Source organism: Sus scrofa, chromosome 9 (genome assembly GCF_000003025.6).
Source record: "Sus scrofa isolate TJ Tabasco breed Duroc chromosome 9, Sscrofa11.1, whole genome shotgun sequence".
NCBI classification, from domain to species: domain Eukaryota; kingdom Metazoa; phylum Chordata; class Mammalia; order Artiodactyla; family Suidae; genus Sus; species Sus scrofa.
The window spans coordinates 71,045,766-71,072,120 of record NC_010451.4 but is presented as its reverse complement, the minus strand read 5'-3'; the positions used below and the strand labels follow the sequence as shown (position 1 = coordinate 71,072,120).

At 38.3% G+C, this 26,355-nt stretch overlaps 1 protein-coding gene across 3 annotated transcripts in view; it reads right to left on the bottom strand.

Moving 5' to 3' along the window:
* Positions 1-26,355, bottom strand: part of CDK14 (cyclin dependent kinase 14) — a 632,242-nt gene that overhangs the window by 238,133 nt on the left and 367,754 nt on the right. For all 3 annotated transcript variants that reach the window (XM_021102362.1, XM_021102363.1, XM_021102364.1), the window contains one exon: positions 26,140-26,260. In XM_021102362.1, coding sequence (XP_020958021.1) covers positions 26,140-26,260 — 121 coding nt within the window. The remainder of the gene's footprint in view (positions 1-26,139; positions 26,261-26,355) is intronic.

Below are 26,355 nucleotides of genomic sequence, written 5' to 3'. Positions count from 1 at the left end.
ATCACAAACATATTGAGACACTCTTCCAATTTAGGTGAGCAATCCCTTAAATGTTTAACTTATCTCAGACCCTCTAGAGGTTAAAGACAATGGACTCACTTCATAATAGCAGCCCTAGTTGTATATGAACAATGTTTTGAATTTAAAAAGTGACACATAGCAGAAATCTCTTCTCTGTTATACCCCATAGTTTTTATCCAAATTAAAAATCAATAGTATATAGAGTCAAAAACGACTAAAAACAAAGACTACTTTATATAATAAAAATAATTTTATTTATTTTTTTTTTAATTTTTTTGTCTTTTTGCCTTTTCTAGGGCCGTTCCCACAGCATATGGAGGATCCCAGGCTAGGGGTCCAATCGGAGCTGTAGCCACTGGCCTACACCAGAGCCACAGCAATGTGGGATCCAAGCCATGTCTGCATCCTACACTACAGCTCACAGCAACGCTGGATCCTTAACCCACTGAGCAAGGCCAGGGATCAAACCTGCAACCTCATGGTTCCTAGTCGAATTCATTAACCACTGAGCCACAACGGGAACTCCACAAATAATTAATTTTAGTAATAATTAGTTTCAAAATCAGTGTTCTAGGTAGATGGGTTTTAACAAAAGTTGTTTTTATTTCAGATTTGAGGGAGATTAACATCAAGACGGAGGAGCAGGAAGACATGGAACTCACCTTCCCCAACAAACACATCAAATATACATCTACATGTGGAGCAACTCTCACTGATAACTAACTGGAAACTTGCAGAAAGACTCTTGTGCAACCTTTAAGAAAGATCCATATGGAATCAAGAAGAAGATAAGACAAGCCATCAGGTCAGGACCTGTGCCCTTAGAAGGAGACTCAGAAGAGGAGGGAGAGCCTCCTTGAAGAGTGCACTATTTGAGGCACATATTGGGCACCCCAGTCCTGGGGCCCAACAGCAAGAATAAAGATGATTCCCTTCAGCTGGTTAGAAAACCAGTGGGACTCACAGAGGGCTATAAGATTCCTAGACTCTACTTGTGAAGAGTGCATGCACGCTTACTTACTCCCTAAACAAGGTGGACAAAGCAAACGGAAAGTGCACTGTACTCTGGCCAGTTAACCACTGAACTCTGGCCATAACACCTTGGCACGTGCCCCAGCCTGAGCTGAGCATTCCTTGTGGTCCAACTTGGTTTGCAAGGCAGCTCCACTCTAGAGTGAGGGCTGCCATGGTTGTGATGGACGGTTGTGTCTGAGCTAGCTGGCTCCACCTCGGAGCCAGCTAGCTCAGATACAAAACAATATCTAATGGAGATAAAAGTGGACACTGCTGGCACCTAGGGGACAGTAAACCAGAAAGAGTCCAGTTTGCTGACTGGAGCAGGGGCTGCCACAGACCACACCCAGATCCATGCCAAGCATCTGCTCTAGCCAGCCCCCCTTAATCTGGCACTAGTCCCTTCTGAGGCAAGGGTGCTAATGGTGAGAGAGTGGAAAACACACAGTCAGAGGGAACTGACCCAGCTTGGGCCCAACCATCAGGGCCTCTGTTCCAGCACCTTGGAACTTGACCTTGCCCCCAGTATAGAGGCTGACCACTGAAAATAAAGAAAGCCCCAGCTCATACCTAGCTCTGGCTCTAGCCCTTCCACATCTAGTTCTGCCTCCTACCAAGGTGTGATAGCTGCCAGCACACCGTGGCAAAAACATGAGTCATGCTCAGATCAGCTCCAGCTCTCTCACCAAAGCCAGTGGGTACACACAGACTGTATAAGGATGATCCCACATAAGGATACCCTTTCTAGACCACAATACATCACCCAATTTCAAAGAAACAGAGAAAATTAACCAAATGGGAAGACAGTGGAATGTGTTTCAATTAAAAAAACAACAGAAAGGGCATAGGGTGTATGATTGAATTAACAACAACAAAAAAATTGTTGAATTAACAACAACAAAAAAAAGATCCATCTAGATGCTGCTTCCAAGAGAAGCAACTTTAAGACCCTTAGGCAACTTTAAGACCCTACTTACATCAATGGACAGATCATCCAGAAAGAAAATCAATAAGGAAACAGTGGTCCTAAATGACACATTGGATGAGTTGGACTTAACAACTATCTACAGGACATTCCATCTAAAAACAGTAGGATACACATTATTTTCAAATGCACATGGAATATTCTCCAGAATAGACTACATGCTAGGTCATAAAACAAATTCCAACAAATTTAAGAGATATTCAATGGAATATTACTCAGCCATAAAAAGAATGAAATAATGCCATTTGCAGCAACATGGATGAACCTAGAGATTTTCATACTGAGTGCTTTATGTCAGACAAAGACAAATATCTTATGATATCACTTATACGTGGAATCTAAAAAATAAAAGATATAAATGAACTTATTTACAAAACAGAAACAGACTCACAGACTTTGAAAACAAACTTATGGTTACCAAAGGGGAAGAATGGGGGGTGGTGAATTCGGGGTTTGGGATTGGAATATGCACACTATTGTATATGAGATGGATGGTCAACAGAGACCTGTTATACAACACAGGGAAATCTACTCAATAGTCTGTGATAAGCCACATGGGAATGGATATATGTATGTGTATAACTGAATCACCTTACTATACAGTAGAAAGTAACATGACATTGTAAATCAACTATACTTCAACAATTTTTTTAAGAGAGAGAATAGAAATTGTATCAAGAAATTTTTTTCTAACCACAACAGTATGAAACTAGAAATCAATTACAAGAAGAAAAGTGAAAAAAAAGACACAAACACATGGAAACTAAACAATATGCTACTAAAAACCTATAGGCCAGGAATGAAATCAAAGAGGAAATCAGAAGATACCTCAAAATAAGTGAAAATGGAGATACAACTTTGCAAAATCTATGGGATGCAGCAAAAGCCATTCTAAGAGATAAATTTATAGAGATACAGGTTTATCTCAAGAAATAAGAAAAATCTCAAATAAACAGCATCATCTACCATCTAAAGGAACTAGAAAAGATCAGAAAGGAAATAAAATAGAAAACAAAACAAAAACAACAAAAAGGATAAACAAAAGTGATAAACCTTTGGAAAGCTCATCAAGAAAAAAAGAAAGAGGATTCAAATAAACAAAATAAGAAATAAAAGGAGAAATAATAATATTGCAGAGATGCAGAAAACTATAAAAGGACACTGCATACAAATAGTTACACACCAATAAATTGGACAATATAGAAGAAATGAACAAATTTGTAGAAACATATATCCTTCCAATACTGAATGAAAGAAAGAGACAATCTGAACAGACCATTCACTAGCAGTGAAATTGAATTTGTAATAATAATAAACTCATGCACTTATGGTGTTTGGGGATTTCTTTTGTATTTTGAATCTTTATAAATAAGTTGCCAGGAGTTCCCGTCGTGGCACAGTGGTTAACGGATCCAACTAGGAACCATGAGGTTGTGGGTTCGATCCCTGGCCTTGCTCAGTGGGTTGGAGATCTGGCGTTGCCGTAGCTGTGGTGTAGGTTGCAGATGTGGCTCAGATCCCGTGTTGCTGTGGCTCTGGTGTAGACCGGTGGCTGCAGCTCCGATTGGACCCCTAGCCTGGGAACCTCCATATGCCACGAGAGTGGCCCAATAAATGGAAAAAAGACAAAAAAAAAAAGTTGTCAATGAGAAAAAAATACAGTTGTCTTTTAAAATATATTTAAAGATCTTTCCTGACTAATATTAATACATTTGCATCTCCACCAGAATATTTATCCAATACTTTAATTTCAGTCTTTTTGACCAAACTGACTGAAACTAAGATTATTAAAGAACTGGAGTCTCAGTTTGCAATAATCTATGACAAAGGAGGCAAGAATATACAATGGGGAAAAGACGGCCTCTTTATCAAATGGTGCTAGGAAAAGTGGACAGCTACACGTAAAAGAATGAAATTAGAACCATATAAAAAAATTCACAATGGATTAAAGACCTAAATGTAAAGCTTAAAACCCTAAAAATTGTAGAAGAGAACATAGGCAGAACACTCTGTAACATAAATCATAGAAGTATTTTTTGGATCAATTGTCATAGGGAAAGCAAACAAGAACAAAAATAAACAAATGGGACCTAAATAAAGTTACAAGCTTTTGCACAGGAAAGGAAGCCATCAACAAAACAAACTGGCAACCTACAGAATGGAGGAGATATTTGGAAATGATATGACTGATACGAAGTTAACATCCAAAATACATAAACGGTTTATACAACCCAGCATAAATAAAAAAAAGCAAACAAACTGATTAAAAATCAGCAGAAGACTTGAATAGACATTTTTCTAAGGAAGATATATAGATGGCCAACAGGCACTTGAAAATATGTTCATTACACTAATCAATAGAAAAATACAAACCAAAACCATAATGAGATATCACTTCCCACTTGTCAGAATGCCCATCAGCAAAAACTCTACAAATAATGAATGCTGATAAGGATGTAGAGAAAAGAGAACCTAGAAAAAGGACACAATGAACTTCTTTGCAGAACAGATACTGACTTTGAAAAACTTATGGTTTCCAAAGGAGACAGTTTGAGGGGAAGGGGGATGTGCTGGGGGTATGGGATGGAAATCCTATAAAATTGGATTGTGATGATCACTGTACAACTATAAATGTAATAAATTCATTGAGTAATAAAAAGAAAAAAGAAAAGAGAACCTAGGATGCTCTTGGTGAAAACGTAAATTGGTACAGCCACTATAGCAAACATTATGAGGGTTTCTCAAAAAAAAAAATGAAAATATAACTACCCCATGATCCTGCATTTCCACTCCTGGGTATATGTTAGAAGAAAATGAAAACATCTACTGGAAAACAGACATGCACCCCAATGTTTGCAGCAGCATTATTTACAACAGCCAAGATATGGCAACAATCTCAGGGTCCATCAACAGATGAATAGATAAGGAACATGTAAGATACACACACACACACATATATATACTATGGACTATTAGCCATAAAAAAGAATGAAATTCTGTCATTTGCAACAACATGGATGGAGCAATAAGAATTATGGGTATTATGCTTAGTGAAATATTCTGAGAGAGAGAGACAAATACTCCTTGTTATCGCCTATGTGTGGAGTCAAAAAAATTTTTAAAAAGTAATGTATATAACAACAACAACAGCAGCCTCCCAGAACTAAAGAACAGACAGTGTATAGCAATATAGAGCGAGAAGTGGGGAGGGGCAAAACAGTGATATGGGATTAGGAGATACAAACTACCATGTAGAAAATAAATGAGCAACAGATATACTGTATATCATGGGGATAAATAGTTATGACTTTATAATAATTTGAAATGGAGTACAATCCATAAAAATACCAAACCACTAAGTTATGCACCTGTAATATAATCAAATATACACATAGAAAAGTATAAAAAAATAAGCAAAAATTTTAAATACTTGAGAGATGACAGGCAACAAGAATTATTTTATTCATATACTAAAATGCAATGATATTCTTATAAATATTGGGACTTCAGATGGTCTAGTTGGGTTTAAAATTTCAATTTGATGGTTTTTTACCTTTTTATATCATAAATTCTTTTCTAAGACCATCAATCTACATTTCTATTGTCCTCTTAAGTTTACATAATATCTCTTGAATCTTTAATAGCTACCAGCACCTTTACTTTTCTCTATTCAGAATATACTCTATTCTCCACCTTTTGACCTTATTCCCCCCCCTTACAAGTTGCAACTGTGAATGCAAGACCCCTACCAGAAGCCACATCCACCTCCACTGTGTGCTCTATGAAGCTGGCTGGTGACGTAACCTCTGCACTGTCAGAACTACTTACTGAATTTCTTGTACCACTCCTTGTGCTTGGTCTATACCATCCCCATAATATGATACTTAGAACAATTAAAAGATGAATCTGTGCTGTAATTCTATGCAGTTGGAATGAGATGATATAGTATATCTACAGGCTCTTATCTGCTTCACTGTCTAAGGAATTGGGATTCTCCTTCCTAATGGATGTTTCCTATGCTGAAAGTATACTAATGAGGCTGAGAGAATTATACTTAAAGGATTTATCAAAAGAGAGAGAAAGCAGAAAAAATAAAAAAGTAGAAGTATAAAACATATCAGCACCCTAATACAGCAGAATACCTTATTACTGGAGCTTCTTTATTGCTAAATAGCAATAAAAAGCCTTTCAATTTAATATGGACTGTTGACTGCTTTCCTCCCCACCCCCTTATTTTCTTTGCTACTTCCATTAGCCCTGTGTTACCTCTCTCTTGATGGATTAAGTTGACTGCCCAGAGTGGTTTACTGAGAAAGAATCCATCCACTTAAGCTCTATGTTTATGATAGATAATCTTATTTCAGGAAATGTCTCCTTTAATTTTGTTTCTTTGGGAAATTTGAATCATTGTGTAATTATCAACCACTTAGTCTAACTTTTTCAAGAATAAGTGCCAGTCATAAAAGCTTACAATTAAAGGTGTCACAGGATGCAGTGTGTTCAAACTCTTGTTTTAGAATTAGTTACCAGGCAAAGGTAATATATAAAACACCCACCATTGCACACACATCTGTAATTCTTTTGAATTCAAAATTTCCTAATTTAATTTATGCCACAGCTATGTAAATATTTTTATCATTACAATTCAAATCAAGATTTTAAGTAGAGGAGTTCCCGTTGTGGCACAGTGGAAATGAATCCAACTAGGAACCATGAGGTTGCGGGTTCGATCCCTGGCCTTGCTCAGTGGGTTAAGGGTTCGGCGTTGCCCTGAGCTGCCGTGTAGGTCACAGATGCAGCTCAGATCCCCAGTTCCTGTGGCTCTGGCATAGGCCTGCAGCTACAGCTCCGATTAGACCCCTAGCCTGGGAACCTCCATATGCCTCGGGTGTGGCTCTAAAAAGACGAAAAAAAAAAAAAAAAAAAAGATTTTAAGTAGAATTGATAATTGACAGACAATTTTTTAGTCCTGAAGGTCATACAATGTGAATTTTTCTCATTATGAAAAAAATACAAAATTATTAATAAAAAAGTTGGGCACAAAAGTGAATTCAGGAGGAGAAAATATTAAAAGAAATACATTTTTAAAGCTAATATAATACATTTTTAAATATGGCAAATAATATATAACTGAGAAAAGCAATATAACATAGTTATGAACTATCTAACGAACATCCCTAATACTTTTGTCTGTAGTTTTGGCTGTATTATATTCAATTACCTCTTCTATGATAATTTTATATAATATATTTTTCTGTAAAGAGAACATAGAGATAATGTACTTATTCCATAGTAATGACTTTTTTTCTGATATTACGGAAAAGTATTTTTTCTTTTCCAGCTTCACTTATTACAGACATGGTCATGTAAACCTTTAGGACCATTGTCAATTTGGAGAAAATGTCTATCATGTGTCTTTCAAGTATTGATGCTACAAAAACAATAATTCTAAAAATATGTGCCCAGTTCCCATGACAAGATGCCTAAGGATGTGAGGGGACATGCTTATTAGCTCAGGGTTGCGGGGAGAGAGGGCGAGGGAGGATTTGCACCCGTGGAATCTGGTGGATAATGAGATGATCAGGAATGGGAATGGTGTATTCAGGTAGAGGAAACAGGAGCCAATAACAGGAATTTTGAAAGAGCCAAAGGCCATTGTTATGCTCCACGTGGAAAATGGAAGGAAGGTTAAAAAGAGAGCCATAGTTCATATTCTACTCTACAAAGTCTGTGTTTTATTCCTAGGCTAGACGTTCTTGACTTTTTTTGTTTATTGTGGTGAATCAAGTTCACCAGCTGGACACACCATGGAGAAGAGCTCTGAGGACAAAAGCAATTACAAACACTAGTTGTAAAGCTGTCTCATCTCTTCCCACTTACGGCAGTGAATGAATGAGACCAACAGTAGTAGAAGCCTTCCTTCTATTGGATGGGGGCAGGGGCAGCACACCATAATGCACAGCAGTCCATAAACTACAGACCACATGCCAAATTCCGCCCAGTGCCTGTTTTTATAGAGCCTTTTAAATTCTTAAATGGATTGAAAAAAATAAAAAGAATATTTGGTGACATGTAAACATTAGGTGAAATTCAAATTTCGGTATTCACAAATAAGACTTTATTGGAGTAGGGCCACACCTATTCATTTATGCTTTGCTTTGCATAAATGAATGTTGCATTATTGAAAAAAGGAGATGAATCAGAATTTTTAAAATTACATCCTATGCATTTTTCTTCCTTAAAATCCAGAACAGAGACTGGGAGAGTGAAGGTGCCACATGCGCTCCAGTTTCACGCTATATCTCTATTCATGAGGTGTCCTCTGCTCCAGTCCTGCTGCTCTGCTCTCTGTTCCTAAAACAGGCCAAGCTCCTCCTTGGTTTCAGCATCTGGGCATGACTTGTTCAATCTGCCTAGAATGTGTTTCCCCTCACTGCTCACATGGATAACTGCTTCTTGTTATTCAGGGTGTAACCCAGCAGGGCCCTGTGGGGCTTCTAGGCACACAAGCCTCTCTGTGTCCTCTATTTCTTGTTTCAGGGAATGAGCCTCAGACTCCATGACCTTCCCTGAGTTCCTAAGGGTAGCTGCTAATCAGGGAAGGGAGGGGATGCAGAGACCAGGGAAGAGACAATAGTGCAGCCTTGGGGCAGGATCCTGATTTCTCCTTAAGAAATATACATAACAATCTTTGAGCCTTTCTGCAGAATTAGAACCCCCAACAAATGGAAGAACTACATGATGAAACATTCTTTAGTATTATTTTTATTTGTTGTCTTTTTGTCTTTTCTAGGGCTGCAACCACAGCATATGGAGGTTCCCAGGCTAGCGGTCTAACGAGCTGTAGCAGCTGGCCTATGCCAAGCTACAGCAACATGGGATCTGAGCCACGTCTGCAACCTACACCACAGCTCATGACAACGCTGGATCTTTAACACACTGAGCAAGGCCAGGGATCGAACCCACAACCTCATGGTTCCTAGTCGGATTCGTTAACCACTGAGCCACAACGGGAACTTCTACTTGATGAAACATTCTTCACTCAGAGAAGAAGGAAGACCACTAGACCCAGTCCTGGAGCCACTAAACACCATCTCTGAAAGACAATGCAAGCTTGCCTCTACCTTGATTTTTAACTAGGGCCCTATTTTCTACTCCCCAAACCATAAAACCACCTCATAATCTCTCCCAAGGGGGGCACAGTCTTTAAGGCATTAACCTGCTGTGGCCCCCTTTGCCTGGCAAGGCAACAAAGCTATCTTTTTCTCCTTCATCCAAAACTCTATTTCAGAGTTTCTATTCGGCAATGGTATACGGAGGCCAAGTTTCAGCAACAAGGCGTCAGCTCAAATGGCTCCATTTAGAAATGTCTTTCCCGGCCACCGTATGTAAGGCAGGTCCCTCCTTACTGCCTAGGCCTCATGTCTTTCCCTAGTTTGTTTCCTTCATTACACTCAAAGGATGCCCATTGGTCTTTGCTTTTTGGGGTTGTGTCTCATCTAGATAAAAGACTCACAGGATTAGAGACCTGTGGTCATCGTCTTATCTCCAGGGCACAGAGTGTCAGGCACATGGTAAGGGCTCAAAAATATTTGTTGAATTAATGAATCAAAACCAATGCAACCCTCGCTTTTCTCCTCCCTCTCCACTCAAGTGACAGCTGAGCTTACTGACTTGTTTCTAAAGAATAAAGTATGGAGGTGAGGGTGAAATATGGACAGTAAATTTATAATTGAGAAAACTGGAAAACAGTCCCTCAACCATGTGATCAAAGTTAACATGCCAATGATAAGTCATGCTGTTGGCACAGACTCTTGACATGATGTGATGAGACTGTCACTTCACCTCTATGGTTTTCCTTCCCCAAACAAGGGACAAATCCAAATGGAGGGACATTCTACAAATACCTGACTAATACACCTCAAAACTGCCAAAGGCATGAAAAACAGGAAAATTCTGATAAACTATCATAACCCAGAGGAGGGTCAAGATACATGACAACTACATGTAATATGGTACCTAAATGGGATTTCAAAACAGCAAAAGGAAATTAGGGGAAAACTAGTAAAATCAAAATAAAGTTGTTTGGTTAACAATAATGTACTATTGTGGGATTCTTGGTTGTGACAAATACACCAGAGTAACGTAAGAAATTATTAATAGTGAAACCAATGTCTTTGCAAGTTTTCCAGAACTCTAAAACTACTCTAAAATTAAAAGTATATTTTTTAAAAGGTGAAGTGAAAAGGACAGCATCTCTTTGGGACAGTACATAGAATTAGTCACTTCAAGTGGAAGAGCCATGGCATTTTGAGTTTTCCCTACATGAGAAAAAAGAATCTATGAAAATTTTTATGAACTTTTTCTTGGAACCAGCATGAGCCATCTAGAACTGTCAATGTGAAATGTCAGTTAAAGTTTGACTTTAAATAACTTGGACAGCAAACTAATGAAAGATTAATTAAGGTCAATATGAAGGTATTTGCAAACTAATGTACACACTTTATTGCAAAGGAATTAAAAATGCAAACATTTATCTAAACTATTAAATTTGGGGCAATGGGGGAGAGTGTGGAATGCAGACAAAAAAATCCCTGAATTCCCGGTGAAGGGTTAAGAAGTTTTCGAGTAGGGAACATCAAGTTCCATGCCACTTCCATGGGAAGGCTTCATGATCAGACTAGTTTAGGTTCCAGCACTCCATACTTTTCATGTGACTTCCTCCAACTGTAATTTTACTTGTAAATATCAGAGCCACTATAATCTTTCTCGGAACAAGGGTTTGGGCTTTCATTTTTAAAGACAGAGTTGAAATGAGTCAGAGGGGCTACTGCAATACAGCAGGCCTTCCAGACCTGAATGAAACAGGGTTAGGGCACGAGAGTCACCAGTTAAGACACACTGTAATGTGCCTGATTATCAGAGTTTTGTTGGAATGTTATGGTGCAGGATACATTTACATCCTTCAATTAAAAGAGGTACTAACAAGATCCATCACATCCCATACTCAAAAAACATCTGCATTTGACACATGACATTTCAAGTGAAGTGCACTCAATTTTCTGATATAGACACAGTAATGCTACAGGATGCTATAACCCAATAAAAGATTATGCCACACCAAGAAATATAAAATAGAACCTAAAGGTTATTATTTATCTACTTGACGTGAACCTGCTTTTCATCATCAAAAAATAAAACATAAGTCTCCTTTGTCCCGACTTCTCAGGGCAACCGTTTGGTTCAATCTCAGCAGGTAATGTTGAAAGACTTCAATATTCATATATAGAATATGGCACAATTAAAAATCTCCATAAAATCTCCTGAAGTTTAGCTTCCAATTTCATATATTTATTAGCAAAAGCTTGAGATTCCTTAGAATACAGAGTTTTAGGCAGAGTGAGGGTTTCACTCTCGAGTGGCAGCATTTGGCCAGCACCCAGGAGGGATCATGACACAGCAGATTATGCACTTGAGACCATGCATCTGAGTAGGTACAGAGAGGACAGTGACCCACCCAGCTTACATGATGACCTCGAGGGAGACCTGCCCATTCTCCTAGAGACTTCCCTAATTGAAAGGTATGAAGCCTCAACTCAATTCAGTTTGGAGAATCATTTAGAGCCATTCACAACCATCTGCATCATGAAAACTTTTGGGAAAAGAGGGAGAGAAAGAGAGTATCAGGCTGCTTTTGAAAGGAGGACAGCAGATGAAAAGAACTGTAATTCAGGACAAGATTGTTCTTCTGCCTTTCTCTTTCAACATTATGATGGACAGAAATATCAAAGTCTCTGTGTCCATTGGATAAAGGCATCAGAAGTGGTGCCTCTCACCCTTTAATGTGTACCCCAATCACATGAGGATCTTGTTAACATGCAAGTTCTAATCCCCTAGATCTGGGTTGAGGCCTGAGATCTCAAACATGCTTCCAAGCAATGCCAATGTTAGTCACAAGACCAGAAACAGAGGAGCAAGAATCTAAAAGGATCTAGGGAAATCTGTTTTGAAAGCAGTATCTCTAAATATGTATTCAGGATCCATCCAAGAGAACCACAAAGAAAGAGTAGACCAATAAAGTAAGTTAGATTAAATGCTAAATCCAATCTGAATTTAACACAGGCATGAAAAAGTAATTCAGAAAGGTTTCACATTAATTAACCGAATAGGTAATTTTATTTAGCCATGGTTCACTGAAATACACCATTATGCAATTAAAGCTAGTGCAGTTTGATGCACAAGGTGGCCAATAGAACAAAGAATTTTGTTCCCTGGAAGCTTAGCTTTTAAAAGATCCAAGATTTTTAAAAAAATTTGTTTTTGCTAAATTTGTAGGAAAATTTGTTATACATAACAGACATGATCTTTTCCTGTTGGCATCTGCAGTATCTGAAAAGTGAAAGATTGAAAACATTGCATTCCATGTGCCCTTGGTGACTATTGAAGGAACTGAATTGATTAAACTGTCACTCATCATTTACTGTGGTTAGTGCTTCATTAGGCACAGATAGGCACAATATATCTTAGTCAAATACTTCTACAGAGCACTCGGCTCTCAAGGAATGAAAACAAAACCAATCCAAACACAAGACTGTGGGGAAAAGCCCATCTCAGAAAAAATTCAGTTCGAAACAATGACTTTTTATGGGGGGGGGGGGGACTTTAAGACTGCTTTTTCAAACTCTGAAACAAAATTCTCTATCTCTTAGAACTTGTATTTACAGATGAAGCATATCAAAACAAAAATTCAACAGAAGCAAAGAATGAAGTACAGGAAGCTAATGCAGTTCAATAAAGCTGAGGCCTATGGTGGCCTGCTGCTGCCTGTAAAGGAGGGGCTAGGTAGTGAGGGGGCAGCGTCCACTGACTGGAAAGACCAAGTACCACGTGGCATTAAGATTCCTTTAGCTACAATTATATTTGTTGCTCAGATATTTTAATGTGCACATACCTATGCCTGCCTCTATTAGTGTATTATTTCAGTATACATATATTCCACACATATTTTAGTGTATGTGTATGTGCATATATGCTTTATATAGAAATATACACTATATATAATATGTGTTATATATAATATGTAAAATATATACTTAAATACTTAAAATATGCATATATATATATATATATATATTTTAAATCACATGGCAAAGCTGTATTTTTGCTTTCTGGTCCAGTTACCTAAGCCAGAAATTCAGGAATCATCTGAAACCTCTGAACTTCCCTTACCACTCTCATTCAATCAAGTTGTCACATCCTAAACTATCTCCAAATATTTCTCCATTTTGGTTTCCAACCACTTTCTCCCTCTCGATTTTTTCTTTTTCCTCTACCCGCTTCTTAAACTCTGTCCCTCTTCCCTCCTCACAAATATAAGCTATTTCACCTTTTGGTGGGGTCCTTTTGTCCATGGCCTGGCCAGTATGTCCTTCAAGTCTAGCTTTGTCAACTTTGAAAGATGGCTTTCACAAGGCAGGCCAACGAATTACCACTTGATGATAACTTCTCTGACCTCCACCTCTCCTCAACTATCCACCAAGTATAAACTTATCACCCTAACTTCTGAGCCACCACTGTACTAACTGTATACCTGCATTATAGCTTATTACACTGTTTTTCCTTTTGACCTTGAAGGCATGGTGGGTCTTTTCTCATATCTATAAGCTCCAGGACCTAACCTGGTGCCCGGTACAAAATAGATGTTCAATAATATTTTTCAAATGAATGATGGAGTGAGTGAATGAATTGCACAAACTAGTCTGAGGAGTGCACACAAGAAACTTCATAGAAAAAGTGATTTGATTTAGAAAGACTATCATCATATAAAATTAAACACTAGAAAAAAGTAGTTCAGTCATTTCACCAAAATATCTAAACCCTGACTTCATTTATGTCACTCTGAAGGAATTCCAACAGTCTCCATGGAAACCTTGGGTTCAGCAGTACGATTTACTCGATTGTTAAAATTGAGACACAGAGACACTTTAGAGGATGAGTCAGAAATCAGAAAGACAATGTTCTGATTTTTACATGTAAAGAAGTTGTATTACATGTTTAGTTTCTGCCCCAGAACCTGATAATGTGACTCAAAATCCTGGGCCAGTGAGCCCTTCCTTGTCACACTGCCTCCCCAATTAGACCAGCGTGTCTTTATTTCGTTGGTCTGGTCAGACTAAAAAAGAAGAAATAGAGATGGCAAATTCGTTCTCATTCCTGGTGACACAAATGCTAACATGAATAAAGATAAAGCCAAAGTCAAGTCTTCAAAATTAAGGTTTGGGCAGAAAAAAAAATAAAACTATCCTTAAAAACTGAAGTCAATCACCATTGATAGTGTGCTAAAAATAAGATGTTTAAAAATGGTTGAAAGCTGTAAACAGACTCTCATAGATAATGAAAACCCCAAAGATAAAATCTTGAAATAACAGCCACATGTTATATAAATAACCTGGTTATATAAATAACTGAAAATATTCAGGAAAATTCAAATGCCAGTAAAAATTTAAATAGGAAAGGCCCTTAATGAGGACTGCAATGAGGGAAAAAAACATAAAACTCAAAATAGTACTCTGAATAGCAGAGAAACATTTTTTATACTATGTAACAATAAAGGAAGACAGAGGTCTCATTTGATTAGTCACTTAAAAATGCTTCCATTGAAAGCACTTCTCCAAGGAATAACTCTAGACCAGCCAGGACAAGAAAAAACAAATTAATAAGCTTTGCACATCTTTAATTTCTGTTTATATGACAGCTGATGCAGGGTGGAAGTCATATTATTATAAGATTTCTCCCTGCAAATGTATTAATCCTCCTGTAATAATGTGGGGAACTAGGAAAAATTGTTCATGGGTAATTATCTTAAAGATCAAAGCAAATGACACATTCAAGAAATCTTTTCGGAGTTCCCGTCGTGGTGCAGTGGTTAACGAATCCGACTAGGAACCATGAGGTTGCGGGTTTGGTCCCTGCCCTTGCTCAGTGGGTTAACGATCCGGCATTGCTGTGACTTGTGGTGTAGGCTGCAGACGCGGCTCGGATCCCGCGTTGCTGTGGCTCTGGCGTAGGCCGGTGGCTATGGCTCCGATTTGACCCCTAGCCTTGGAACCTCGATATGCCGTGGAAGTGGCCCAAGAAATGGCAAAAAAGACAAAAAAATAGACAAATAAAAAAAAAATCTTTTAATTACATCAAAAAAAAAATCCCAATCAAAAAATGGTCAGAAGACCTAATAGACATTTCTCCAAAGAAGACATACATATGGGCAAAAAAGCACATGAAAAGATGCTCAACCTCACTGATTATTAGAGAAATGCAAATCAAAACTACAATGAGATCATCACCTCACAACAGTCACAATGGCTACCACCAACAAGTCTACCAACAATAAATGCTGGAGAGGGTGTGGAGAAAAGGTGGTGGGAATGTAAATTGGTACAACCACTATGGAGAACAGCATGGAGATTCCTCAAAAAACTAAAAACAGAACTACCATATGATGCAGCAATCCCATTCCTAGGTATCTATTCAGAGAAAACCATAATTCTAAAAGATACATGCACCCCAATGTTCATTATAGCACTATTTACAATGGCCAAGACAAGGAAGCAAACTAACTGTCTATCATCAGAGGACTGGAAAAAGAAGATGTGATACATATATACAATAGACTATTACTTGGCTATAAAAAAGAATGAAATAATGCCATTTGCAGCAACATGAATGGACCTAGAGATTATTATACTAAGTGAAGTAAGTCATAAGAGAAAGACAAAGATCACTAATATGTGGAATCTAATAAAAATGATACAAAAGAACTTATTCACAAAACAGAAACAGACTCAAAGACTTCAAAACCAACAATATGGCTACCAAAGGAGAAATGTTGGGGGGAAGAGATAAATTGGGAGGTTGGGATTGGCAATATACACACTACTACATACAAAACTGCTAAGTAACAAGGACCTACTGAATAGCACAGGGAAATCTACTCACTAGTCTGTGATAGCCTAAATGGGAAAAGAATCTGAAAAATAATATATATATATATATATTTATATATCTGGATATATAACTGACTCACTTTGCTGTACCCCTGAAACTAACACCATATTGTCAGCCAACTATATTCCAATCAAATTTAATCAAGAAAGCAATCTTTTTGGAGAAACCATATCTAATATATCACCAAGACAAATCACTGCTGAAATTGTCATGTAACATACTCTCCTATTAGGAGAATTCTGAACTCCAATTTACAGAGTGTTACACTGATATATTTAGTTCTAGTCATTGATGGCATGGCTGGTCTCTGATGGCCTATGGTTAAGAACGTTGGAAAGAGCACCACTAAGATAAACAACTACATGGCTGATGTTTGACAACCCTCTGATATCTTAGGTAAACATGTGGAAGACCTGAAAGCAAAAACTCTCCCACTGTAAATCCTTACTGTCCAGTTTTTGGTGAGTTTCTTGGAATACTGTCAAGGACTGGCCCTGGCATGTGGCTGTAGAGAATAAACATTGTGTAAGACTACAATGTCAGCGATGCCCTCTGGAGTTGGGTGATAAAGTAGCATTAGTGGGTGCTGCCTGAGGACAGGCACCAGGTCTTTTTCACTCTTGAGCCTCTGGACATTCTGTAAGGTTTTGTTGAATGAACGAAGCAATAAAAATAATCATGTGTAAAAGAGATCTTTGTTGGAAGGGGGCTGCTCTGGGATTCTAGAGGTTTTTTTGTTTTTTTTCTCTGTACATGACCAACCACCTAGTGTGAACAACATAAGCAAGAATCTTCAGATTTGGGAGGCAGGGGTATAAAATAGTCATAAAGCCACAATAAAACAAAATTATGAATTGAATTCACTGGGTTTTTAAAATTCTGAAAGGGTTTCTAAATTAAACACGTTAGGATTAAATATGACAAACAGATGAAAATTCATACAGTTGATATAATAGAGTTTTTCAATTTGTGGAGTCTACATTAGGCTACGAATATATCCTCTCTTTAGAAGCAAACATGGTAAAAGCTAGCAATCAAGGAAGAACCACTGAATCATCAAGGAGAAATAAGAGAAATGCCTTGCAAAGCTCTACAGAAAATGAACTTATGCGGTTATCTCATTTTTAGAATCTACTATCTCACATGGAAATAAGAGAAATATAAAACGCCGCAGTAAAAGATGAACAACCCCCATGTGTATAGGAAAACTGAAGCTACTCAGATTTTGTCCTTAGTAATTACTAAATGCCTGTCACAGACTATAATTAAGTTTTGCTTTATATTTTAATGGAATTTAGCAAGGTGTTTCTTTGGCCATTGAGAGGCTATTTTAGTTGCATGACTTTCATTCTTTTGTAATTATTATACTATTTCTTTTTTTCCCCCTAATGACATCTTTTACCAATAGGGATCCAGGGACATTACATTGGAAGAGCAAAGCTGGAAAAAATACAAATATCTAAGTTTATCAATTATAAAATACAGTTTATAAAATCAAGAAAGCTACCAGTCAGAGTTCCCACTGTGGCTCAGCAGGTTTAGAACTCGGCATTGTATCTGTGAGGATGTGGGTTTGATCCTTGGCCTCGCTCAGTGGATTAAGGATCTGGCGTTGTCACAAGTTGCGATGCAGGTCACAGATGAGGCTCAGATTTGACTCCTAGCCTGGGAACTTCCAAATGCCACAGGTATGGTCATAAAAAAAGAAGAAAGAAAGAAGAAGCAAGCTATAGTATATTTAAATTACATTAATTTATACAGTAAATGAAAATGTGATTCCTAATTAAAGTACACTCTAGATAATGCAGTATTCTGAAGTTTGAACCGGGCCTCGCTCAGTGGGTTAAGGATCTGGTGTTGCAAATGCAGTTCGAATTCTGTCTTGCTGTGGTTATGGCTACAGCTCCGATTCAACCTCTGGCCTGGGAACTGCCATATGCCACAGGTGTGACCTTAAAAAGAAAAAAAAAAAAAAAAAAAAAAAGGAAGAAAGAAAGAAAGCTCATCCAAAGCAAATGACCCATAGACCTTCTCTGACCATCTCCCATCCCAACTCACCAACTGGATGCTGGTGTTTACCCTCTGGAGAAATTAAATCCAAAAGGCCTAAAAATGAGGATAAAAGTGAGAGCAGGGTAAGGCATGGAGCTGAAAAAAGGGGAATTAAATAAAAAATAGGTTTAATTGGTCTGTGTTTCTATTGGCACCAACAGAAAAAGACACAATCAAAGCTCATTATCCAGCAATTTCAGAATACCAGAGATAGATATAAGAACCTAATACTTTCCACAGACAAAGTATGACAAGGCACACAAAGGATTACAAATTTGAACGGAATCAGACTTTTCAGTAGCAATACAAGATCTTAAGCAATACATTCAAAATTCTGAGGGGGGGGGACCTTATTATATACCCACCCAAACGTTATCGATCATGTGCAGCAGCAGAATAGAATAGACATTTTCAGAAAACCAAGAATTTGAAAACTTGCATCTCCACTCATTCTTTCTGAGGAAACTAAAGGAGGAAGACAAGGAATCCAGGAAACAGGAAACCTATAATCAATAAAGGTCGGAAGAAAAATGAATCCAACTCAGAACAGACTTTAATGAATTCACTACTTACAGAGGTGAAAGGGAACCAAAAGTACATACTGAAAACTAAGAGGCTAGCAACAGCAGGAAGCCTTCACCTGTCTTAGAACTAAAAGCCATTATTACCCCTAGAATTAAAAAAAGGTCAACTGAAATCTAGTGACAGATAGAGGGGCTTCCCCATAGAAGATGTAGTTAGCCATTCCTGGAAATATGAGCTAAAGCAGGGAAGAAACAGTGATGAATATTCAATCTCCCTCTCCTCTCACTTGTCCACTGCTTGAACCCAAAACTGCAAAACAGTAGCCAAGACAGCTTGGAGGATGTTTTACCTATGGGTCAGCCATTCAGGACACAGAGCAAGGCAGAAAAGAGTAGAGAAGAGATTTGGAAGGAAAGAGAGAATAACTAGCTTAGGACCTAAAACAGCAGGGGAGGAGGTAAATCAAAGTCCTTAGAGCCCAGATGTTCAACAGCTAAGGCAAGAAGTCAGAGAGCCAAGCGAGGAAAGTTCCAAGGACAAGATTGAGTGAGGGAGATATCAAGAAAACTAAATGAGAAGGACAGATGTGCTGATATGTTTGAGCACTGGAAAATATTTTTCATACACTATTGACAAATCTTTTATACCTATAAGTAACAGTAGGAACAAAGACAACTAAATCAATTTAAAAAATCAGAGACAATTATAAAGTCCAGGAAAAGCAAAAGGTTATACAAGAAAGGATACATAATCATGAATACTATTTGACTTCACCATGAATAATCCTTACATGTTAATATTTCAAAGTGTGATGTAGATTCTATATTGAGAGAAGGAGATGATGGTGGAGTGGAGGAAGGTTGATGGAGAAAGTTAAATCCTTGTTGGGAGTTCCCATCATGGCGCAGTGGTTAACGAATCCAACTAGGAACCATGAGGTTGCAGGTTCGATCCCTGGCCTTGCTCAGTGGGTTAAGGATCCAGCGTTGCCATGAGCTGTGGTGTAGCTCGCAGACATGGCTCGGATCCCTCGCATTGCTGTGGCTCTGGCGTAGGCCAGCAGCAACAACTCTGGACCCCTAGTCTGGGAACCTCCATGTGCCGCAGGAGTGGCCCCAGAAACGGCAAAAAGACAAAAAAAAAAAAAAAAAATCCTTGTCTACTATACATCTAAATTAACAGGTAGCAATATAGACGATTATTTAAGACATATGGAGACAGATCGGGAGCTTGGGGTTATCAGACACAACTTAGAATACATTTACAAGGAGATCCTGCTGAGTAGCATTGAGAACTATGTCTAGATGCTCATACTGCAACAGAACAAAGGGCGGGGGGGAATGGATACATGTAAGGATAACTTGACCCCCTTGCTGTACAGTGGGGAAAAAAAAAAAAGGCATATGGAGACAGATTCTAAAAGAGTCAAAAGTAGTAGCTGTTTCCGGGAAACAGCATCAGAGGGTGAGGACAAGTGAGGCAGGAGGTCACCGCTTTTGTTACTGTTAGAGCAGCTATTAGTTACCGGTTATATCTGAAATAGATTTAACTGTCAAAGGGTTCCGATTTGAAAACTGAAGATAAGGACAGTTAAGAGATTTGGGAAACCAGGTTCACACAGGTAAGTAGACGCAGAGACAGAACCAAATTTAGGCTTTCAATGTATTTTCTACTATAACTTTGCCTCCTTTACACGGCAAACCACTGCTAGCTACAGGATCAGAGAATCAACTTCTACATGAATACACAAATTAACACATAAAAGACCCTAGTGTATATCTAATGTTCTTAAACTTTATGTACTAATTTATATATTTTCAAATTAAACTCACATACACACAAAAGATGAGAACATCCTGGGCTGAAATGTCTCTTTAATTCTCTAGACATAGACAGTACGTTAATCTCTCTAAAACCAAAGACAGCAGCTTCTATTTCTCTAATATATTCTATACTTTAATAGAAATGCTAAATATTTAGCTCAGATGCTATTCTTTAATAAAAATGCAAAATAATTAGCTTGGCTGATTGATACACTGACAGCTGATAAGAATACCATTCTCAACACCTGTGGAGTCTTATATTTCATAAAGAATTTCCTATTTAACCATCTCTTGCTATTTTCATGAACCTGTGGGGAAGCTGAGTATACCAAGGGCTATCTTAGTATCTCGAAACTCAGTCATTGTGATTGGCTATTTAAAAAGCATCCCAGGAGTTCCCGCTGTGGTGCAGCAGAAATAAATCTGACTAGGAACCATGAGGTTGCAGGTTCGATCCCTGGCCTCGTTCAGTGGGTTAAGGATCTAGTGTTGCTGTGAGCTCTGGTGTAGGTTGCAGATGCGGCTCCGATCTGGTGTTGCTGTGGCTGTGGTGTAGGCCAGCAGCAGCTGTAGCTCCCACTAACCCCTAGACTGGGAACCTCCATATGCCACAGGTGTGGCCCTAAAAAAACAGCATCCCCAAACCAGCTGTGGTTAATCAATTACTTTGCCAACTTTGATAAAAAAAAAATGGGGGGGGGTTTTGTTTTAAAAATATTTAGTGGTAAAGACTACAACAATGTCTCATATTATGATTCAGCTAACTCACGATTAACAAATGACCAAACATATCCATTGAAAACACACATACACTCTCTCCCAACACACACTGATAAATAACATGGGCTGTAATAACCATGACCATACTAAGCTTTTTTTTTTTTTTTTGTCTTTTTAGGGCTACACATGTGGCATATGGAAGTTCCCAGGCTAAGGGTGGAATCAGAGCTGTAGCCACCTGCTTACGCTACAACCACAGCAATGTGGGATCCGAGCTGCGTCTGTGACCTACACCACAGCTCACGGCAAGGCCAGATCCTTAATCCACTGAGCAAGGCCAGGGATCGAACCTGTGTCCTCATGGATACTAGTCAGACTCACTTCCGTTGAGGTACATCAGAAGTCACCCTAAGCTTTTGACAGAATAAGAGAACCAGTTCCCTTCAGCATTCCAAGGCCATCGCTAAATTCAGCATCTGGGCACCCATTCCATAATGCCACAAAAATCTAATATTAGAGAATTGTAATTTTGGAGACAATTTCTTACTAAGCAATGTAAAATAAGTTTTCTGCAAGGAGTCTGAGTTTGTAGCCAGTAGTGTGATGTAGACACTCAAAGGCATTGTCTCTTCTGACAATCAGTAGTTGCCAAATTATCGCTCCAGTACTTATGAATAAGGTGACCACATGTCACAGTTAAATCCCTATTTTACATCTATTGTAGGCACTCTAGTAGGATTTATTTATGATTTTCTCCCTCTTAAAACACTGGTAAACAAACCTGAGTCCCAGGGAGCCTTATTTTATCACATGAATTTCCTTAGTTCAAGAGAGTTCATTAAGGATGATGGCAGAACTCTGTATTGCCAATATGTATGGTGATTGGCCTTACGGAAGAAAATGCAATGCTAAATGGCCTTATAATAGTCGATAAATAGGCAATTTCTTTTCTGACATATGTAAAATCGATTTTGATGCAGACATTTGTCTATATATCAAGACTGGTATGGAAATTTTTTCTAACCCCCCCAGCTGCTACAAAATGTTAAATAAATTAATTTTAATCCTAAATCAGAGATGTAATAGAGAAAAGGGCAATTTAATATGCAATCTCATTACATTTGACAGGCTTATTTATAAATGATTTGCTCCACATTTTGACAAGCATAGTTAATATGTTAATTAGCTTTGAAAAAGATGATGAAAGGGAGAGACTGACATGCTATATCATTCTTAACACACCGTGCTGGGGAGCATTGTAATTGACCTAAGGTGGTACCACTCATACTGTGCCCCCACTAAAAGCATCGTGATCTTCATGAGGTATTTACTGGCTGCAGATAACTTAGTCACCCTATGTTAAAAATTAATCCCTTAAAATAATCTCAAGTGACCTTTTGCTTTAGAAAACAAACGCCACTCTAAATATATTTATGAGCTTCTATAAAGGAATATAAAGCTTATTTAGAGCAATGACCTCGCCAGCTAGAGCAGAACTCCTTGACAGGGGGCTGGGGTTGTGGAGCCGGGGGACTACACAGATAAGCTCCTTTTCACATTTGCACTCTTCCTGTGGTTTTCAGTACTTGGTAAGCCTTTTTGGGTTTAGAAGCTTAAAGATGATTTCCTATGCTATGACTTTCAAAGAGTGACAAAATCTAAGAATTAAGGGAAGTTATACATGAGACAGAGGGCCATTTGATTCCTCTGCTTAAACCCTCCTTCACAGAGGCAGAGAAAGGTATCCAAAACTATCTTTCTTGATGAGTTCTCAAATCGCACACTATATTCCCACACTGCCAATGTGCTAGAGACCTAGAGCAGTAAATCTTAGCATGGAGAGCTCTGATTTCCATCACTTGCTGACAATGTTAATGCATAAGTGTCTTCATTAATATTTTTATTGCCCGAGGCTGTTTAAACAGAAAACTGGAAATTTTAACAGGGTGTAGGGATCGTTGGTTTTTAGTTACTACCCTACTGCCCCAGGATGGTAAATGAACTGTAAAAATAGCCTGAAACCACTGCCACCTGCCTCCCTGCTACTGTCTATGGGTTAATATTTGCACTTCTCTCTGGTGCAGCTGAGCCATGACTCAATTATAGTCCCATTTCTAGATCTTGGAATGTCCAGCATCGAGATCATTGATTATGCAAAAATCAGCACCCTGTGAACTTTTCTCTAACTGGAAATATACATACATTTTACCCAACTTACAGGAAAATAACAAAACGGCTTTTAGAAAGTGGCTTGGAATGAAATCGGATGCAGAGTGACAAGCATAGCAGAGACATAACTCAGATTTTAGGGCTTAGAAATGAAGAACCAATAAGCATGGGAAACTGCTCCAACATAACACTTTTGCTTTTGGTTTTGGCAATGAATAATCTTGGCATGCAGACAAAAGGGCATTTGGGGTCTACTATTTTGTATGCATTTTCCTCCCTTCCACTTAAATAACTGTGCTCTTCTTATGCTTCATTATGTCTCTGTTTAAAGCAAATTGGCAGAAAGCAACCAAGCCTTCTTTTGTAAGAGAATGGACATAAACAGGCACCACACATGAAAGAAAGAAAGGTTGGGGCAAGGGTGGGGCTGGAGGGAAGCAGACTGGAAATCAAATACTATATATCAGAAACAGACATATTAGCAAGCCACAATCCCTGTGGTTCTTTGTACTTTAAAGAGCACTTCAAAGATTTGGGAAAAATTAACCACTAGTGTCATAAAAAAAAAGCTTTGTCCCAATTTGAAGGGTAGAGTCTTAACTGCACTGCCAAGAACTCAGACAAAACTGGCTCCAAGCCACAAATATTTCCAAACTGTGTTCTATTAGCAGAGTCCTTAACTAACCTCACTGAAAGACAATCTAGAATTTCCATACCCAAAAAATAGAGAGAAGCACTCCATCACTCAAGAATATTAAGTAATGACTACTTGTACAGCCAGATCATAACTGTAAGGCAGGAAGGAAGAAGGGAATGAGACAGTAAGTAACTGATATGCAGATGTATTCATTGACCTTTATTTCAATCTTTTCCTCCATTACAACTAATGATCAAAATGTCTATTTTGCTCAAGCCCCTGCTTAGCCTTGGGGAAAAAAAAAAATCTAATTGTGTAAACAACTGTCCAAAAAAAAAAAAGCCAGGAAGTGTGACGAAAAATAGGATTAGCTCAGCTTGTCAATGATAGACGGTCATTTTTATTCTCAGTGTTTTGGAGGGTGCATTACACGGTATTAGATTTATTATAAGGCATTACAAAATTTATGGCAATAGATCTTAGGCTGTTTGATGACCCAGATTCTTTTATAGCTCAATTGAAAGCCATAGATCTACACCCCATAATAATAAACATAACCATGTCTACACAAAAATGTTGCATATATTTTCAGTGGCTTCACAGATCCCCAATATCATTCCTAAGGGGGTTGCTGGAAGATAAATTAAGTACATCCACACTGTGTGTCTTACATTGCAAGGAACTTGATTGTTTTCTGTCCATAAAGTGTTTGGATCAAAAACCTCAGGGAAGAAGCCAGGCCTCATCACAGCCTAATTTAGTAAAAGCCAAGATTATTGAGGGCAGAGCCATGAACTAAGTACATGGCAAGAAGACAAACGACACATGAGGCCGTAAACATTACATGAACACGCAGCTGAATTCTGCATGTGGGGCCTCATCACTCAGGGAAGAGGATCCCTGCTATCAAACAGCCATGTGCTATGTGAACTGTTTTACCTTGAACACAACTGTGAGCCCCAAAAAGGGACTTTTCTATTAATAGATGACATTTTCAACATTCACTATTAAGCCTTTCCTGAGTGCTAAAGAGACTATTCCCTTATTTGATTTAGATCACCCTGGATTGAGAACTCCTTACAGTTGATCATTAATAATAATTAGACATTAAACATCACCAGTCTCTGGGCCTCCTAAAAGAGATGTTTTAAGTTTTGCTAAAGCGTTGTGTAAAACTGGGACTCTGTTGAAATGAAACTTACTCTGATATTTTTAAAAAGGAACTGTTTTATTTCGTTTTGGGTAATTGGTACCAACAGTTTTCAGGGGTGTACTGTACCATATTTAGCACCTAACAATTATGGCAAAATTTTCACACCACTTATCCGAGTTTTGTTGTGAATTTAAACATGCTCCCAGAGAAGCAATGAGATCTTGCTGTATATCACTGGGAACTATATCTAGTCACTTATGATGGTGCATGAGGGAGGATAATGTGAGAAAAAGAATGTATATATGTATGTGTGACTGGGTCACATTGCTGTACAGTAGAAAACTGACAGGACACTGTAAAACAACTATAATGGAAAAAATAAAAACCATTTAAAAAATGCAATAAATAAATAAACATGCTCCCTACTACTTCCATCACATACTGCTATTTGGAGATATATACTTCCTTGTTATAACATAAAGCCACGAATTAAGACCTTAAGAAAGCAAAATCAGGAGTTCCCGTCGTGACTCAGTGGTTAACAAATCCAACTAGGAACCATGAGGTTGCGGGTTCGATCCCTAGACTTGCTCAGTGGGTTAAGGATCTGGCATTGCCGTGAGCTGTGGTGTAGGCTGCAGACTCGGCTCGGATCCCGTGTTACTGTGGCTCTGGTGTAGGCTGGCAGCTACAGCTCTGATTCGACCCCCAACCTGAAACTCCATATGTTGCGGGAGCAGCCCAAGAAATGGCAAAAAAAAAAGAAAGACAAAAGAAAGAAAAATCACTGAACTGACAGCTAGAAAAATGTCTCTGCCCCGTCCATCAAGAACTATTAGCAGACACCATCTGCAAGGGAGTCCTTGATTAGGGAACATTCCCAATTACGCTTTCAAAAAATCCAGCCGTATTGCCACACACAGGCAAACACTCCAGCACCATTAATCTTCATTCACACTGTTAGGATGTTTGTCTAGGCTTGACCCAGACCAAACACTACAGATAAATTAGCTAGAGTAAAGCTCCCATTTCTCACCACATGTCAAGGCAGGTAGAATATTCTGTTGAGCCCAGGAGGACATCTGGAGGTCTGTACCACAAAGTCACCACTTCATTGGAGTATGTGTGGCTAGGGACAGATTTTGCTCTTGCAAGACCTGTGGGTTACAAGAAAGATAAAGGAGTTTAATAGGCATTAATAAAATAAGAGCATTGCAAGTTGAACGTTCACAGTTTTTAAAGGTCAAATGTA